General features: G+C 30.0%; 1 protein-coding gene across 1 annotated transcript; it reads right to left on the reverse strand.

Moving 5' to 3' along the window:
- Positions 1–8,177: 8,177 nt before the first annotated feature.
- Positions 8,178–13,672, reverse strand: LOC132727049 (muscarinic acetylcholine receptor M4-like). The gene has a single exon (XM_060712459.1). The coding sequence runs from the start codon at positions 11,806–11,808 to the stop codon at positions 10,252–10,254; it is 1,557 nt and encodes a 518-aa protein (XP_060568442.1). The 5' UTR covers positions 11,809–13,672; the 3' UTR covers positions 8,178–10,251.
- Between the last annotated feature and the right edge of the window lie 1,040 nt (positions 13,673–14,712).

Genomic DNA, 14,712 nt, shown 5'->3' on the forward strand with positions numbered 1-14,712 from the left:
TGCTTCCAAACTCAACTAGGTTTGGACACGATATCGATGAATCCAGAGATAAACTTCTATATAGACATTCATTGCAAACGAGAATAAAAAACAAATATGGTAATAATTGAAGATCAGTTCTTATAGTTTAATGAACGACGGGTAAATTTGTACCTGAATGCCATCGACTAAAAAGCATTAACCTCGTTGATCAATCAAAACCATTTTTTGTATCACACAAACGTTGTCAAATAGACTTGCTTTGAAGAAAGATGTCAATCCATTATTCATTTGAATAATCCATTATTCATTTGAATATACACTCTGTAAAAATGCATTATGTTTTTATAACGACAGTCGTCTATTTATATACTGTTTTAATGTGCTGTTCTATATTTTGAAATCAATTGAATTCTTTTAACAAAAAGCGATTAGAACAGCTTGTGTTTTTATAAAATGTTATTCGTCTTACTAGATGTACTACTTATGAAGTGACTTTAAACTTAGCCTTTGAATAACCGAAGAACTCTATTCCTGATACATATGTCCAACTTGTAAATTTTAAATGATGACTCTTGGCACTTCCTCATTCTTCTTATCTTACCAAGTGTTTCTTGTTTGAAGTTTTCAGTTGTAGAAGTTGACAGTGTTTCACTTAATTAAAATATTATATTAAATTTAAAGACAAAAACAAAATTACAGATTCAGTACTTTACTAAAACTGATATAAACTTGTCCATATGTATTGGCAATTATCTCCCCGGTCGACAGTAATGCAGTCAATGTCTTAAACTTGATAATGTTTCATTCGCAAAAGATACCATTACTATTTCGAAACTTTTGCCTTTTATGATTCGGATGATTTGTCGAGAAAGACACGGAAAACGAACATCTTGATGTTTAAAATCATTGTTTTATTTAAACATATATACGATTTATTAAAATACATAATGAACTTGTCTGATGGAATAAAACGATTGTATACGGTTGTACAAAGATATTCCATTACACTTATATCAAAGACAAATTTGTTTATCACTGACATTTTCCAAATCTTTATATTATTGTCTGAAACAAGAGATGGATTTCAACAACACTAAAGTTGTAAAATGTAGAATTGTTTCTTATTTAGTTTCTTGGATGTTGTTTATTATAAACAATAAAGTTACATCATTCGCAGATATAATGTAGAAAAATATATCATTACAATCGTTGCCAAGCAACATAAATCTAATTTAAGCCATATACACCTGAGCGCAAAACTTATGTGGTAATATCGTCAAATTTTGTCTTATATAACTATGACATAAGACAATAAGTAGCTTGCAAAACATAGCAAACTCTGCAATCTGTAATCGACCACTTCACAGTCATTTTAGCACCATAGTTTTTTAACGCTATACTTCATTCTATATCTTATTTAACAAAATTTGTTCTATATTATAAGTCCATATGTAGCTTGTAAAACAAAGCAAACACTGCAATCTGTAATAGACTGCTTCACAGTAAATTTATCATCTAAGTTTTTCAACACTGAAATTCATTCTATTTCGCAAAATTTGTTACATATTTCTGTTGTTTTATCTTAGTATCTTTCTTTTCTCTTTTTAGATTTTTTAAAGTAAAACATTTTTACACATTAAATCATATACTAGACTACTGCAATCTTCATTTTTCCCTTATTCTCTAATTTGGTATTTGGTAACCATTTTCATGCTTTTGGAATCTGAATAGAATATTTCGATCAGTGCAGACCAAAATCAGGTGGTAGGTTCGAGTATCTGATCACATCCGAGCGTCTGATCATAGTCTGCATCTGATTGCTATTCAGTCAGTACATATTTTGAAAATTCTTATACCAATGCTAAATGGTTATGTGCAGACTAAAGAATGGGCAGGCCAGTTAAAGATATTTCGTGTGGTAAGTGTTAATTGAGAATTATACAGCTGAACTTACAAACAGTTTCTTTACAACAACCATGATGTTTTTTGATATCCATACAATATGTAGGAAAACTATTTTTGAAAAAGATTGCAACAGCTGCCGATCAAAATCAGGAATCAAGAACATTTAATATAAGTCTAGACAAGATGTTTATTGAAGTTAAAGTATTCGTCTACTTTTCATTCTGAATAACGGAATGATCAAAATTAAGAACATATGAACGTTTCACAAGCTTCTCCTAAAATATAATGATTCCACTTTGTACATATTTTTAAATTTAGATTATACTGGCATTGTTTCAATCCTACAAACAACAATTTTGATTTCCCTTATTTTTATTGTTGCGTCATTTCTAAAAATTAGCATAGCTATAACTAAAAAATGAATCATCACTGATATGTTTCCTTTTTGTTAAACAATTAAATTCAATATGTTCACAACAAGTACATTAGTGCATTTTAACTGCTCAAAATGCTTACTACATATTTTTGTATTAAGTATATTACCTTTACACTTGTGTCAAGACATGTTTGATCAGTAGAATTCAGGAGGTTCATACCTATAAAAGTCTTACCTTATATAAGTTTATCATATTAGAAACAACACTTCGTGACCTTATCTTGTGCATAATGGTAACCTATTTGCATGTCCGTACTGATTTAAAATTTCTATCGCAGATACTATCTTCTGTCATTTATAGACTGATTCATGACGTTATCTTTCTGCAACCAGGAGATCAAAATAAAACTGAAGTTCTTCTTTGATATATTATCAACAAAATAAATTCTCAATAAAAAGCGCTAAATGAAGATTAATATATCGTGTTAACTATTTCCGCCTTTCTCATATTTTATTTCACAAAGAATCGATAAAAGTATATTATTCAATTTTACATATGAAATGTATAACTTGCATCGAACACTGTGTTTAAGTGACAGAAAGCTAAATATATGTGACATGCATGCCTAATAACCCCTCGTTCACCTTCTCAAAATTCCATTTGAAGCTCCACCCATTGTTTTATCTTTGGGTCAAACGCATTAATTTACTTTTTGATATTACACAGCTTTGCATGGAAAAGCACTAACGTGTCACATAATACGTCCATTACAACCGCAATATGAGCTCATCAGATCCTTCTAAACATTTCACGTTAAACGTGATATCTTGGACGGTAGCTTGCACTAAAGTTATTTAAAAAAAAACTTTTGCATCTTTTTGTTGCCAATGATTGAAATATAATTTACATCATATGGACGTTATTTAATCCAGAAACTGATTTCCAGCCTTTTGTTAATTTTAAGATACAGTCCGTCAACGTACAGTTGAAAGGTGACAAATTCAGCAAACTTACTTTGATTATGTTGTATTGATATAATACATACATTTTAATAGGGTTTAAGCGTCGTTTACAATATATTTCGATTGTTGCCAAGCAACTCAAACTAATTAATGTTTAAACACCAGAGTGTTACAATATTATTGTTACTTTCGCTCATACTTCTTATGTCACTGCGATGCAATTTCCTAGATAACATTCGGTAATTAACTATATGGGGGTGCTTGCAATAATGTATATTAAATAATATCTTTGCATATTTATCATTTATATGAATTCCATGATGTAAAAGCACTGATAGCGCAAGTTTTCGTTTTACTATACGCCACAAACGTTCATTAGTTATAACTTAAAACTCCCAAAATATGATATTGTTTTCATTTCTTAAAATAGTTTTATATTTTGTATACCATTACAACTTCAATAAGTTAATTTACCATACGCTGATATAATGTAGAAAAAATATGTATATGATTTCAATCGTTGCCAAGCGACATACATCAAATTAAAGCCATAAACACCTGAGCCCAATACTTCTGTGATAATATTATCCAATTTTGTCTTACATAACTATGAAATAAATCCATAAGTAGCTTGTAAAACAAAGCAAACATTGCAATCTGTAATCGGCAGCTTCACAGTCATTTTAGCACCATGATAGTTTTTCAACGCTGAAATTCATTCTATCTCGCAAAATTGGTTATATAATTTATGATAACTTTTGTTTTATCTTATCTTTTATTTATATCTTTCTTATATTTTTCTTTCACATTTTTAAAGTAAAACGTTTTTATATATTAAATCATATACCAGACTAATGCAATCTGCAGTATTACTTTATGCTCTATTTTGGTAACCTTTACAATGCTGTTGGTAACTGATTCTAATTTCAGTGCAGACCAAAATTAGGCGGTAAGTTCGAGTATCCGAGTGTTTGATCACATCCGTGCGTTTGATTATAATCTGCATGTGATTGCTATTCAGTCAGTACATAGTTTGAAATTTCCTATGCCAGTGATGTACTTTTTTGCAGAGCAAAAGATAGGAATGTCAATTTAAGATATTTTTCTTAGTAGGGGTTAATTGTGAATGCTACAGAGACAACAAAATGTTTCTTGGGAACAATAAATCATATTGCCTCTTGATATCCATGATGCAATATATAAGATATTTTTGTTGAACTTGGCAGCAGCTGCCGATCAAAATCAGAGCACAAGAACACTTAATACATGTATAAGCCTAGACAAGATATTTATTGAAGTTAAAGTATTCATCTACTTATCATTCTGAATAAGAGAATGATCTAGATTAAGAACAAATGAACGTTTTACGGGTTTCTTTTTAAAGATAATAATGCCTATTTGTTTATATTTTCTGATTTAGATTATACTAACATTATTTAATGCTACTATTCCACATGTGGGCTTAAAAGAAAATAAAATGTTATCAAAGATATAATTTCACAACAGGCCAAGGCTCGTACATTTATAAGAAACTATATGGCTAATGCGTGTCTTGTCCGACGAAAATACATCTAGTAAGTATTTGCAATGTTTATCCTGTTGTAATATGAAACCTTTGCAACGTTTTATTTTGAGTCTTCTGTGTATAAAAGAAATATAATTTTATACGGAAATATAAGTTTTCAACAAATTGAGTTATCCGCTATTATTTGATTTCGATGGAGGTAACCCGTTTTACGCAACATTCAATTTTATGCCACTTCCGAGATATAAAGTCCAGGTAAACTTCCCTAATTACAGTTGTAGAGTTCATATTCAGAATACGGAGAGAAGCAAACACTGTCTTTAATTTCTATTTGACAATAATGTAAATAAAACTATTTTGCAACAAAAGAAGACATTAAAAATGAGCCCAAAGTGTAAAGCTGATAATTGCAAATGTTTTTATGTACTAGTCTTGTACTTTTTATTGAGGAGATGCACATTAAATCGTGCCATTCTAAAGTAAATAATAAGTTTTATTATCTACTAATGAAATATTGATGACATATAATGCGTATTTTCATTTTCCGTATTTTCACTGTAAAAATGTATTTGCACTTGGTGTATTACCGACTACTTTCTCCTTAATTCAGCCAATACGCAAAAATAGTATGAAGTCTTTATAGCTGTAAGGTAAAACAAATGACAAGTATTACAAATACAAGTACCTGTAAACACATAAAATGTCATTATATAAAAACGTCATTTATTTCCATCGAGTGTTATGAAAACAAACATTTCACGAGTGTCGGGAAAATGTTTAATTGGTATAATCCTTCCCTGCGGATAATTTAAAATTACTATCGCATATACTATCTTATGTAATTTATAGATAAGTACATCATGTCTGATTCACGAAGTTATAAACTAATTAAATAACGTTTTATCCTTCTGCAATCAGGATATTAAAATGAAACATAACTTCTTCTCATATATTGTATCAACAAAATAAATTCTCAAGATAAAGCGCTAAATAGATTAATTTATTTTGTTCACCATATCCGCCTTTCTCATATTATATTTCCCAAAGAATCAATAAAAGTATATTATAAAATTTATAAATTGCTACGAAAGACTGTGTTTTAGTGACAAATTGCTGCATATCTGTGACACGCAGGCTTCATAGCCATTCCGTTTTTAAGTTTCGCCCATCGCTTTGTCGTTTAGGGCACACATATTCATTAATTTATTAATTATAATACACAACTTTTCATGAAGTAGCAATAACGTGTCACATCTTACGTTCATGATAACCGCCATATGAGCGCATCTGTAGATGTTTCTAAATTCAGAATTTTACGATTTCTTGTTTGATGTGAAATCCTGCTTTAGCCGGTGCTAGTTGGCGTGGACGGTAGCTTGGACTAAAATTATTAAAATACTATTTGCATCTTTTTGCTGTCAATCATTAAAATATAATTTGCATCATCGTACTGGTTATTATTCACGGAACTGATTTCCTGCTTTTTTAGTTATTTTAGGATATTGTCCGTAAACGTATGATTAAAAGGTGATACATTCAGCAAAATTATTTTGATTATATTGTGTTGAAAAGTTGCATACATTCTATTAGGAGCTAAAGCGTCGTTTACAATTTATTTCGATTGTTGCCAAGCAACTCAAACTTTTTAATGTTTTAACACCTGAGTTACTATATTTTTGTAATTTTGACTCATGTTTCTTATGTGAATGCGATGCAATTTCCAAGATAACATTCGGTTATTTACTATACGGGAGTGCTCGCGATTATGTAATAATATCTTTGCATATTTATCTTTTATGTGAATTGCATGATGCAAAGGCACTGATAGTGCAAGTTAAGTTTTACAAGACGTGCGTTTGACATAAAATAAACGTTCTTTAGTTATAACTTAAAATCCCTAGGTATAATTTTTAGTTCTTAAAAAATTTCAATATTTGCTTTACTGCTTTCTTTTTCGCTTTCTTTTAGTTAAGTTATGGTGACTATGTATGTTTATGGAAATCAAAATATGTTTATGTTTTTCTACCTTTATGACAAATTATATTTTTATAGCAAATTCATTGCTATATTTTTTAAGACATAAACATTCTGATTAATTAAAATAATATTACAAAAATGTATAAATTTATGATTCGTAATGTGCTTTAAAACCCACAATAAAAAATATGACAGGGTATCAGATGGGTTTGTTGTTTTTTTTAACGATGAATGAAGTTCATGTTTAAATTACTAAATTATTTAACATGAAGGTAGAAGGCAGTACCTTTGGAATTTTAAAATATAAGATTAAATATCTTATTTCGAGTCTATCATTTCTATATTGTCGGGTTCTCTATAACAAAATAAAGAAACTATATTAATTGACATATCAAGTTAAAGCTTTTGCAATTCATAGAATGTTTTTGAAAATTTTGCCACATTGTTTTCTATACTGAGTTCAAGTAAACAAAACAAGTCTTTCAATTTAAAATAAGAATACAGTATTAATGATTATGGGAATCAGTAAATTTTGTAACGGAAAAAAGGTAATATATATATTTACTTAAATTAATGTTCCAGATAATAGATACAAGTAAAGAAATACAGTCACATATAATTTAAGTTAAAAAAAAACAAAGTAAATCTTCCATAAAACCTGGCATTACAATCATCATCCTGACACAGTTCTAATCTAAGAATATGTGTATTGGATTTACACCACCGCGGTGATCAGATGGAATCGTTGAATTATATTGCCTAAGTGAAAATGTTTCATAAATTCATTGCACATCTAAATTAAATGTCAAATACCACCAAAGAGAATGAAATATTTCTGTTGGATATTTACTCAGCTGCAAGTTTGAATTAATATACAAAGCAGAACATTTAAATATAGCATACTAATCCATATCATGCTAATACTTTTAAATGGATACCGCCATCTTTAGATCTGGACATTTTTGGGGAAATTTCAAACTAATTACTGACTGAGTAAATTAAATTGCAGACCATAATAAGACCTTGGTCTGCTCTTGTCATGCTGTTGTCACATATGTAGAATTTTTTGCCTTCAATGGTTAAAACTTAAAGACAAATCAAAGCTAGCGATGTGTGCGCGCCGATGCTCAAAGTGTCAAAAACATTAAAATTTAACTTTTATATTTTTAATTTAACGAAATTACCAAGGCGTGCTTTTAGTGTTCTGTTTAGATTTGTTTATAATCCACGTATATCACAATACATTTTGATAAATTTGTTTGCTTATTTCTCTAACAAACATGCTATTTTTCATTGAATTGTGTGCAAAATAAAATAAACATTGAGTTTGCATTTTTTCTATATGTAAACATTTCATTAAATGGTCCTTGCAGCTAATCGAACTGGCTGTTGTGCGTCCAAATCAATATAAGATCAATATACAGTTACACATGCCGTGTACAATCAGTGGCCTTTGCTTGATATTGATACGACCAAATTAAAGAATTCTACGGCTACATGAACCTCCGTAAAAAAAATGAAAGATCAATCAAACATGAAATATTTTATTTTTCTTAATACAACCGTAGAATCAAATTGCAGACCACAGATAAAACAACAACAAATGTCCGAGAATAGTAACTACATTAATCAAAAGACGCAATAAAATCATTATGGTAAATTCAATTACTAAACAAAAACAAACAACAACAAATTATATAAATAAATGAAAGCACCAATAGCTGACAAAACGTAAGCACTATCTTTAAGGCTAGATAACGGCAATCATTTTTAAATTACTTTATGACTTATCTTTAGACATCTTGGTGTAAGATTGCAGCTGTGAATTAAAGATTTTTTTCCAAACCTTATGAAATACATAGAAATATATTGACAAACTGGTAAAGTAACATTTCACATTCTTTCGGATTGGTCTTTAGAAATGTAAAGATATATTATGCTCTATTAAAATATGAAAAAAAAAAATACTGAGAATTACTCTTAAGCTTTCTACATTATTAGATAAACATCTTCTGTGTGTACACTGAGAATATTTACGCTTTAAGCTCTACACACTTTCAGTTAACACAGTATACATACATAGTATCATTTAAAACGGTATTGTTTGTTATTCTTTTAAGAAAAGACCCCATAAATTTTACCATTCTTCATAGATAATTGAGCTTTCCATACATAGTGTATGCGTTCAAAATTCACTATCTAGATATAATTATCTAGAATTCAACATAATTTACTTTGTCTAGTACTTTTTATAATGAATTTATTTATTTTGCAGTTACATAGCTATGATGTTTCGTTGATCAACACGCATGTTTATAGATACGAATGTGAAGCCAATTATTTGAATATAATGATATTCTAAAGAAAATGTGTTAGGGAGATAGAACTTATACATAGAAATAAATAAATAAAACTAAATGTTATCATATTTCTAAGTTGTTAGGTAAAATACTGTACTTATTTGAATTCTTACACGAATAAATGACGTGAATAATGCAAAACAATGAAAAACATTGTTATCCGATATTATTTTTACGAGACTTTCAAATTAAACTCCTACTGTGAATTGTTATCCGTAAATATGAGCTATGAGATAGAATATTTTGATAAATAATGGAGTTTTATCTACTCTAAATTGATAAAACAGAAATAAGGATGATATTCAAATAAGAGTTTATCGGTATGTCAAATAAAACTGTTAACTAAATTGGTTAAAAAAAGATAAGTATTGCAGTTAACCGAATTAAACGTAAAATGCATTCTTTTGTTTAGTCCTTTGTTACATTGGCTTTTTATAGTAGTATTTCACTTTCTTCAAAGTTAACAAAGAAAATGTTTTTTTAAATGATTTTGGTTTCGATATCGATGAAATGATGCAGTTTTTAAAATGTGTATAAAGTATGATAAATTGTTAACAAGAAAACATAGTTTTATTCCAACTAACATATTAACTAACTATAATGTTCAAGAAAACCAAATTGATCGTTTGTCATTTTAAATGCATTACAGACAAGAATATTTATTTTTTATGACAAACAGTTAAACATATTATGTTGGGAAAATGTTTTCGTGAATTTTGTCTCAGCCAAACATGTTTATGTATTTGATACCTTAAATTAACAATAGCATAATGCAACCTTTGATGGAAAAATGAAATGACTTTACAATCTATAACAAAACTTAAAAATCATAATACTCATTTATCGAAAAGAGTTAACTTATAACAGCTGACTTGTGAGACAATTAATAGTAAAAGAAGCACACATTACTTAGCCTTATGAATATATTTGATCGTTTAAAATAAGCATATTACCGAATTCGTTGTACTGACAAAACTATTACACATTCAATGATTGTATCTTAACAGGCTTTCTTCATTTCTTAACACGAGATGGTTCAATGAAAGTGTTGATATAAAAAAACGGTAAGCAATGTTTGCAATATTGTGTTTTAGAATTGAATGCTTAATGGTCCCTTTTAATAAAACAAGATATCAAACAAAACAACATTTACTAAATACAGATTAATGGTGCCGTCTTAAACGACTCGAATGAGTCATAAAAGAATGATGTCTTCTTAGGAAAATCCTAGAAAATGTTTCTCTACAATAACCCCTAAATTGAGCATTACAAAATGAATAGATAAAAGGGTTTACCGCACTCGATAATAGATATGATCTTAAAAACAAATGAAAGGCTGTAAGCCCAGACTTTGACATTCCGCGTACAAAATTACTATTTGATTGTCTTATAATAACAAGAACATAAAAAGGCATAAAACTTATAACGAAAGCAATTGTTATAAGAAATAACATCAAAGTTGACCGACCTATTCTAACAGTCAAACAGTTAACACACTTCGCTCTCCCAGATGCATTTAAAGTTGACGACCCACGCACAAGCAAATACCTAACCCTACGTCTCTTTTTCTTTTCCTTAACTTTTTGAATTTTACACTTGGGTGATGGCGCTTTTTTAGGTTCCGGTAATTCGTTTACCTTCAGACCTTCGAGTGAATGTTCACTAGTGGCGCGCGTTATTTCAGAAAGGTTAAAATCTGATCCAAGTTGACCTCCTTGCTGATATGGTATATCTAAAAGTCCACAACTGGTCCCAACGTCTTTACAAGGCGGCGGTAAACCCAACTGATATGGTTTCAATTCGTTTTCATCATCATCGTTTTGAATTACAGATTCTGCTTTTACAACAACCACTACCTTATCGTTAGAACAATTTTCTTCTTCGACATTGTTTAACTCATTGTTGGACGATTTAAGTTTTTCACCGTTGGACTTTTCAGATTTGGCTGTGATAGTCTTTTCGTCGACAATTTGTTGAACATGCGTGCAATTCTTGAGCTTAAACCGCCTATGTCTGTATATTTGTAACCCTACGAGATAATATAATATAATCAATATCACAAATGTTAACAATGTAGTAGTTATCATAAAACTGAAATATATTAACGGGTATGGAGACGAATCATATTCATTCTGTAAAAGACAGGATGATCCAGTAACATTTCCCAGTTTTACTTGTCTGGTGCCGTACAAAAACAATGACGGCCAGGTGGTTGCCATTGAAAAGAGAATAGCTCCTATTGAAATATATCTTGACTGCGCCTCACTAAAAACTCGTTGATACGGTCTACAAATCCGTTTGAACCTGTCGGCTGCAATGCCGACAAGAACTAGAGCCGAAGAGCAGTTCATAACATACGTTGAAAACCTAGACAGTTTACAAAGTAGAGGCTGATCTAAATTCACTGAATATCTCATCAAGTATATTTCCATTGGCAGAGTTGTGGAACAATTCAAAGTATCAAGAGCTGCAAGAAAAAGAATAAATATCCTTGAAGTACTTCTGCGCCATTTAAAGAAATATATATAAAATACTGTTATGTTTCCCGGAAGTCCTAGAATCATCATAACGGACGTGTACACGACGGCCGGTATCTTCGTAACGAATATTTCGTTGTTGATTGTTTCCAGGAAATCATCATCATTAGTTTTACTGACATTAAGTGACAAATTCCGCGAAATATCGATGGCTTCATCTGATCCTATGTAATGCGACTCCATACCTGGCCTTCTCCTTTAAAGTTCTGAAATAAATTTGTTAAATCCATGTAATATTGTTTCACAAACGTTTATAACTCTTCCATGATCAATGATCAATTGCACAAAACGACACATTAACGGAAATAACTTTGAAATTCGAGATCACGTCGAACAGTTTTCAAGCAGACAATTGCACAATTAATCCCCACTCCGTTCAATCATTCGAAACTTTAATATGTTTTGATCAAGCTATTCGTAAAAGATACAATCACGATGTGCATTTTCGTTACAGACCTGTGTAAATCTTATCGTATGTATGACTCTTATTCCAGACGAATGCTAGAACAATCTGTTTAAATCCATATAATTGTCCCTCTGAGGAACAAAAACCTAAATTATCGTAGGTGAGTTTTCGTAACTGCTCGTAAAGTATCGGAAATTTGATATAACAGGATTTGTCAGCTTTATTTGATACTTCCCTTGAGACAAATAAAGCACCAATCGCCGTCTTCAATAAGCTATTGAATGGGACAGTTTTTTATCCGGAGAAAGATCAAACGTTCGTAGCAGCTTCAAATGATAAAGATAATTGTTCTTTTCGAAAAGTGTTTCTTACAAACAAGAATGTTATGATACCTCTGACGTCTTGCACAGTTAACATTTTTTTCAATCAATCGAATCCTGTCAATTAATTGACCGGTACCAACTTACTGATAATCACACAATATAATTTCTATAATTTTTATACTTTTAGTTATTTTAACTTTTCCTTCAACGCAATGTTAGATTTATTATGCTAAACATTAACAATTTTACCTATCTGGTATGTCGTTATCTGATTTCTGAAGAGGAACTTTTTCTACTTAGAAAATGTAATCCGTAACAATTTACAAATGAAAAAAATTTCACAAGCATTTTTATCCATGTTTCCTATTTGTCTATAGTTTCCCTATAGTTTGAGAACCTTTTGTCTAATATATGAAATAAACCAGGCACACATGTTGTATCTTTTTAAGCAAAGTTCCAGGTGAAAATGTTTGTCAAGATTTCTTCATAAAATCCATTTATTTACCGACACATTAATTACTAAAATCATTATATACACATAGTTGTTTATAACTAGTAGACATTTATAATTATACTCATAAACAAAATTCTATCACGGTAAATGTTTGTTGAAAGCTTCTCCACGTTTTATCTCGCGCTCTTGCAATTTCTAAGAACCGCCTACTGTCGGTGTTTACATATATTTGATATCAATATTTTAGCTAACAGAAACTCGTTTGTATCAAAGCCAAGAGGCGTGCCGCTGTGAGAAAAAAGTTCATTCATCCAGCGCGTTCAAAGCACAACGTTTTAGTAGCCTTCAAAATATGTTTTGTTCATATCGTATTCAAATTTATTTCCAGATTAGAGTGAATAGTTTTTATTAAAAGTATAATCAGTTAAATCCTGTATATATTGATATCATGTTGATAAAGGTATAAATGAAAACCTAAATTTAATTAATTCATTCTTTTTTTGTCAAGGAAAATAATGTCCATGTCATGAAACTGTTAATTAAAAAAAATATTATAAATTGTTCAAGTGCCAATTTACGCGATTTTTAAACGAGGCATTAGATTATAAATCGTACAAGACATTTTAATTAAATCTCACAAAATTAATTTGTAACGACAATATATTCCGGAATGTACGCGATATATTAAAAAAATTAAGCTCTCTGTGACAAAAGTCTAATAAAATGTTCCATTCCAGCTTTGTTGTCACTGTATGATTTCCGATATTCTACACCATCGTGTGTTTCATTCCAATACTAAAATGTTATTATCAATGGAATGCTTGATCTTATATTTCCAGGTCCTTATATTATCACATTTTACTGCAGAAAAGATTCTTTCGCTGCCGCCCGTTACTTGGCGACAAATACTGTTTTCTGATATTTGCTAGAAACTTTCAAGCGTGCAAAGCTTTGGTTCAATATAATAAGCTCATGTTATATGAAAGAAGTGTATGGTATATTAACCCCATAATTAGCTTTGTCATTGATCCCTACAGGCTATTATAGAGTTCATTATGTACCTAAGTCTACTCTGTATTGACCGGACAATATGTCCCACAACAATTACATGGTGCAAATAGAGTAAACAGGGCGTTTATTAACAATCTCTATCTAATAACATTAGTATATATTCAGATATTCAATCTGTATACTTATGCTAACATAGTGCGTTTGTAAATGAAAATACTATATATATATATATAGACCTGGTTAACCTTTATGTACTCATTCCGAAACGGTTAAATGTAAGTGAATGATACATAAATATGCAAGAAAATAATTAAAATAATATATTGTCGCTGTATATTCAGTATGTTATATGTCTGATATGTCAGGCATTTGTGTCCACATTTTTTGAGTTTTATATCAGAGTGACCTAAACAATGTTATTGTGACAAATCTTCAAACGACATAAATAACAGTAAAGTGCAGACACAAGTGACCCGGTAGAATTGAAAATAGAACAATCATTGACTGAGAAAGCTGTAAATGTCATATTTGTAATAGCAAGCAGGAAGTCTTTTGTGTATTGACAGGATTGCATTAATTATTCATTCACTATAGTCAGTATGTCATTTATTATTCATATCATCAGATATTCATGTGATATAAAATGTATGTAGGTTGTAGAACTGTTTTTCATACGGTCATACACAGTTTATGGTAAAATATAAATCTCAATTATCAACACCCATACAAGTTATCTAATGTGTATATTTTCGCTAAATATTGTAAATGGCATAGTTTATCTTTTAATCTGGACAAGACCATTTAATTTCTTAGAGAATTTTTTTAAACTGACAGGATAGCGAACTGTGCAGACATTGACAAATATCTAAAATATACTTTAAAATAAAATCATT

Source organism: Ruditapes philippinarum, unplaced genomic scaffold, assembly GCF_026571515.1.
Source record: "Ruditapes philippinarum isolate M1 unplaced genomic scaffold, ASM2657151v2 ctg586_1_1_1_1, whole genome shotgun sequence".
Lineage (NCBI taxonomy): Eukaryota > Metazoa > Mollusca > Bivalvia > Venerida > Veneridae > Ruditapes > Ruditapes philippinarum.